The sequence below is a fragment of the Dendrobates tinctorius genome, unplaced genomic scaffold (genome assembly GCF_039654945.1).
Source record: "Dendrobates tinctorius isolate UK_male_01 unplaced genomic scaffold, ASM3965494v1 ptg000151l, whole genome shotgun sequence".
In the NCBI taxonomy this organism is placed as follows: Eukaryota; Metazoa; Chordata; class Amphibia; order Anura; family Dendrobatidae; genus Dendrobates; species Dendrobates tinctorius.
In genome coordinates this window covers 28109679-28115678 of record NW_027361818.1, presented here as the reverse complement: position 1 = coordinate 28115678, position 6000 = coordinate 28109679, and the positions used below count along the sequence as shown (strand labels likewise).

Here is a 6000-nt window from a genome sequence, read left to right as displayed (position 1 = left end):
AAGACAAAAATGTCCAGGAAGGATGGGAAATCTTGAAAAATGAAATTCTCAAAGCACAGTTGTTAACAATTCCGAAAAGAGGGAAGAATAGGAAGCATTTAAGGAAACCAGGATGGATGAACACAGAACTTAAGCACATGCTAAAAAGGAAGCAAAAAATGTTTATAAAATGGAAAGAAGGAGGCATATCTAAAGAAGAATATAATGCTGTCTGCAGAACCTGCAAGGCACAAATCAGATTATTAAAGCTGAAAATGAATTGAGGCTTGCAAGAGATGTCAAAAGCAATAATAAAGAATTTTGGGGATATGTCAAAAGTAAAAGAAAAGTCAAAGATGCTATAGGATTTTTACAGGATGAAAATGATGAAATGGTAAGACAGGATGTTGAGAAGGCTGAACTTTTAAATTCCTATTTTGCATCTGTTTTCTCTCAGAAAGGAAATGTAACATCAACTGTTATTCACTGTCCTATTAAGGGAATAGAAGAATCCAGGATATCTATAAACAGAAAGATAGTGAGGAAACACTTAGCTAACCTAAATGTATTCAAGTCTCCAGGTCCAGATGAATTACACCCCAGAGTACTGAAGGAGATAGCAGAAGAAATTTTTGAACCCCTCTCCATAATCTTTGAAAATTCTTGGAGAACAGGAGAAGTGCCAGAAGACTGGAGAAGAGCAAATGTTGTTCCTATCTTCAAAAAGGGGAAGAAGGTGGACCCAGGCAACTATAGGCCAGTGAGTCTGACTTCTATACCAGGAAAGATCTTTGAACAAATTATTAAACAACATGTATGTCAATACCTGGATAAGAATGAAGTGATTAAACAGAGTCAGCATGGGTTTGTAACTAATAAGTCATGTCAGACTAATTTAATTTCCTTCTATGATGGTATTACTGATTGGGTGGATCAAGGAAATGCTGTAGATATAGTATATCTTGACTTCAGCAAAGCATTTGACAAAGTCTCTCATACAATCCTTATTGAAAAAATGACTAAGTATGGAATGGACAAGGCAACTGTTAGGTGGATTCATAACTGGCTTAGTGATCGGACCCAAAGAGTGGTCGTAAATGGCTGCACATCCAGTTGGAAGAATGTCTCAAGTGGGGTACCACAGGGCTCTGTCCTGGGCCCTGTATTGTTCAACATCTTTATCAACGATTTAGATGAAGGAATTGAGGGTAAACTGATTAAATTTGCTGATGACACAAAGCTAGGAGGGATAGCTAATACTAGAGAAGAGAGAGAGAGGATTCAAAAAGATTTAAATAAACTGGAGAAGTGGGCAGCAACTAATAGAATGGTTTTTAACAGGGAGAAATGCAAAGTACTACATCTGGGCAATAAAAATGAAAAAAGCATATATAGAATGGGAGGAATAGGGCTAAGTGACAGCACATGTGAAAAAGACTTGGGTATACTAATAGATCACAGACTGAATATGAGTCAACAGTGTGATGCAGCAGCAAAAAAGGCAAATGCAATTCTAGGATGTATTAACAGAAGCATACAGTCTAGATCACGTGAAGTAATTATTTCCCTCTACTCCTCTTTGGTCAGACCTCATCTGGAATATTGTGTCCAATTTTGGGCACCACATTTTAAAAAAGACATCAACAAACTGGAGCAAGTTCAGAAAAGAGCGACCAGAATGGTGACCGGTCTGCAAACCCTGTCTTATGAGGAAAGGTTGCAGGATTTGGGAATGTTTAGTTTGCAAAAGAGAAGACTGAGAGGAGACTTAATAGCTGTCTACAAATATCTAAAGGGCTGTCACATTGTAGAAGGATCAACTTTATTCTCATTTGCACAAGGAAAGACTAGAAGCAATGGGATGAAGCTGAATGGGAGGAGACACAGATTAGATATTAGAAAAAACTTTTTGACAGTTAGAGTGATCAATGAGTGGAACAGGCTGCCACGAGAAGTGGTGAGTTCTCCTTCAATGGAAGTCTTCAAACAGAGGCTGGACAGACATCTAACTGGGATGATTTAGCGAATCCTGCTTTGAGCAGGGGGTTGGACCAGATGGCCCAGGAGGTCCCTTCCAACTCTACGATTCTATGATTCTATGATTCTATGATTCTATGAAAATGAGACAATTATAGTATGTACAGACAATTACAAATAAAAAGGGATTCAAGATGAAAAAAACTTACAGTTATCTCAGACAGTGGTAAGCCATGTGGTGAAGGGAAGGAGAGACATCCCAGTGCATCAGGGCAGGTTGCACAGCCTCTGGTAGCTGACTTCCCGGGCAAAAACCCCCCTTGTCTGGGCCTCTGAGTTTTTTAACCCTTGCCCAAACTAAGGGTCTCCCACTTGGATGACCCCATGGGGTGGATGGAGCTTTGGAATGCACTCCCCTTTCTACCATTTCTGAAAACCTGCTAAAACCTTATTAATTACATATCTTATGCTGGGAGCCTCCGAGAGCAACGCTGGGGCTATTATTAATCTTGTTTTGAAATTAGCTTTTTATACAATCCACACATGAAGGGGATGTATGACCTGGTTAAGCAAAAATTCACTTCTCAGCTCCCGATAGGCACTGAGCTTCCAAAACTCACCAGTTTGGAGTTATGATCCTGCGGTTTCAAGAAATATGAATGCTCCATTTTGGTGAAACTTCTGTGTTAGGATATTTGGGTTTTAAAGGAACACTATACCCACACAAAGGAAACACGTGTTTAAGACAAAGGACTGGTTTCTGCTAACCAACACATTCTTGAGGTAGGGGGGAATGAGTATAGGATTACACAAGCAGGTGGAGGGAGAAGGGGTGAGGGGCATCACAGCTTGGGCAGTTGAGGCAGTGCTTCCAAGTTGATATCAGTCAATTGAATGATGAAGTCCATGTCACATTTTCTATTTATAGAATGATAAAATTCTGATAGGAAATATGACATTAATATCTCTCACCTGGGACCTTCAGGAACAAAGATATAATGTAATTTGCTAACTCCATAGTTTTCTATAGCCACATACTATAACTAGGCCAGTTAAAAGTCACCGGAGGTGAGCTATTTAGGCATGACTTGTCGTTGTCAGTCGTGGAAGTCACAGTGCATTGTGATTCTTTCTGATGCCCTAAGGAGTGCTTCCCTCCATCGAAGCAAAAAGGCAGTCTGATTTCCTTTAATTAATATTCAGAAAATTTAAAAGTACCACTATTTTTGTCAATTTAAAGCTATTTCAGGGACCAGTGTGGGGTGTTCCTTACTTTAACCTAAGGGTACCAACATTTTTTGTCCATGCAAGTATGATTTATAAAATCATACCATCAGTTTAGTTAGCAAAATTTCACTAAATTATATATTTTAACACCCTCATGACATTTGCTCTATAAGCACAGTGGATGTCTTGTGGACACATACTGTCCTTTTTGACATTTGATAAGGTTTTGATAATGGAGAAAGTATAGGACTATCCCAATTTGGGTACACCTTGATGTTGCTGGGATGGATTTAATACATTTTTACTGAAAAATAGTATTTACTAAGTGACCTTTGGTATTTATATGTTTTATTTACTCACAGCGGAGCATTTGCTCATTCTGTTTCCATTTTAGATTTCAAAACAAATCCGGCTCATTTTTCTCATTTTTTCCTTAAGTTGGTTTTAGCTGCATAATATAGAATTGCAGTATACAATGCAATAGATAAAACATTAAAACACTGTAGATTTAAAGGGAATCTCTCAGTAAGATCTATCATCCTAAGCTGTCTATATGGCTATTGAAGTCCTAAAAAAATTGAAGTAAATAATTTCTTGATATTTGCAAACTGATTCTTTATTCCAGAAAAATTATCATTTTCTGATATGTTATAGAGCTGTTAAGGAGATTGGGCCGGACACAGATCTCCCTGAATCTCCACCTCCAGTGCTTATTTTAAATTAAAAGGCACGTTACCAGTAGGAGACATGTAAATGGCACAGTTTGGAAACATAAAAAATAAAAAGTAATGAAAAAGATCTTGGAAAATGGAGGAAAAACAACAATTTGCCTTTTGAAGAAGAATCTAAATAACTAATTAAACCAAGCATGCTTTAACTACATGGCCATTTGTACCACAAATAAGTTCAAATTAATTTCATAGAAATATGTTGTAGTGGGACACGATCACCAGATGTGACTATAATTCTAATTTTTCAATTTAGAACTAAAGTTTGTTTGTTTTTTGCCATAACATGCGCCGAAAGATTGGGAAGGGTTTTTTTCTAAAGTAGTAAGAAGTTTTATACATAAAATTTTATGAATTAGTTATTACGGTGTCAATTAACTTTACTAATGATAACTAATAACACCCTAGAATTACAATATAAAAGAGGAAAGGATTTTATCTATGTAAAGTCTTATGAAATATCTGGAAACATTTCATAATTCTATTTAGTTTTATAAATCATTATAAGCAATGTTAAACAATAAGCTGTGCCTGTTCCCAGCAGAGGCCATTAGTCCGGTCTCCCCGGCTTTGTCTCGGTATTCTTATAAGATTTCCTCTATAAAAGGGAAGAACAATAATAATCTGATGTCTGGTGGATTCTCAGACAAGAAGAAAGGTTTTTGCTGCTCTACACAAAGAAGAATAAAGATCTTCATCCCTTCATCGCTCTCTCTACTATTTAGCGCTTAATTTTCAAAAACTTTAATTAATCTCTTCTTGAAAAGAAATCTTTATTTTCTTCAGAATCACAATGATCAAGAATTTCACAATTTTTACATCATAACATTATACGACATTCATTGTGATGAGTGATTGCTTTATGATTTTGAATGACTGTTGTAGGAAAGTATTATATTTACATACATTTACATTTTTGTTACTTGTTACATTCATTGTATGATATTTTGTTTACAATAAAAGTAAAATATTTTCGTCCAGATAAAACTTGTCAGATACAAGTTGCTTTATCTTTATAAACATTTGATGAATTTCTCTTTTAGTTTTTAGCTTTATTAGAACCAATCATCTTCCAGAATATGCAGTTCAGCAATTCCAGCACAGTGTCTGACATTTTGCTCTTAGGATTCCAGAATTTACAATATTTTAGGATTTCTTTCTTCCTTCTCCTGTTGATCATCTACTGTGTGACTGTATGTGCAAACCTCCTGATCATTCTGGTGGTGTCCTCCAGCCGATCGCTCCACTCTCCCATGTACTTCTTCCTCACACAACTCTCCTTCACCGATATTCTTCTCTCCACCACCATCGTGCCCAACATGCTCCCCATTGTGCTTTATGAAGGAAATTATGTGTCCTTTATGGGATGTTTGATACAATTTTATTTCTTTTTAGCTTCAGAAATTTTGGAATGTCTTCTCCTGGCTGTGATGTCCTATGACCGGTATCAGGCCATCTGTCACCCTCTACATTACACCTCAATGATGACTCCCACATTTTGTGTAAAAGCCGTTGTCTTCTGTTGGGTGATGATGTTTGCTGGTATATTGGCTTCTTCCATAACCATGAGTTATTTGTGGTTCTGTGGACCAAACGTCATTGACCATTTCTTCTGTGATTTAGATCCAATACTTGAACTTTCCTGCTCAGACACCTTCTTCATGAAAATTGAAGACATGATATTGGCAGTACCATTTGCACTTAGCCCCTTTACTGTCATTATAACGTCTTATGTCTATATCATCATCACCATACTGAAGATCCCCTCTGTGACCGGACGGCAGAAGACCTTCTCCACCTGCAGCTCTCACCTGGTTGTGGTGTCCTTATTATTCGGTTCACTTATTTTCATCTATTTATTTCCAAATACAGAAAATGTAAAGAAAACCTTCTCCATCTTCTACACGGTTATAACCCCGCTCCTCAATCCTATGATTTACAGCCTGAGTAATAGAGATATTAAGCAGGAGTTTAAAAAGCTCAAGAGTAAAATGTTGTCTGCTCTGTTAGTGAGATGATTTATGGATTTTTAAACTTTATCTACCAGTAACCTGGTGAGGTGCTACTAGTTATTGTGGTGCACTGCAGC

The 6000-nt window shown here is 37.0% G+C and overlaps 1 protein-coding gene across 1 annotated transcript; it reads left to right on the top strand.

Annotated features, from left to right (window-relative positions):
* Nucleotides 1-4990: 4990 nt before the first annotated feature.
* Nucleotides 4991-5929, top strand: LOC141050145 (olfactory receptor 11L1-like). Its single transcript, XM_073546979.1, has one exon. It carries the CDS (start codon nt 4991-4993, stop codon nt 5927-5929), a length of 939 nt encoding a protein of 312 aa, XP_073403080.1.
* The last annotated feature ends 71 nt before the right edge of the window (nt 5930-6000 follow it).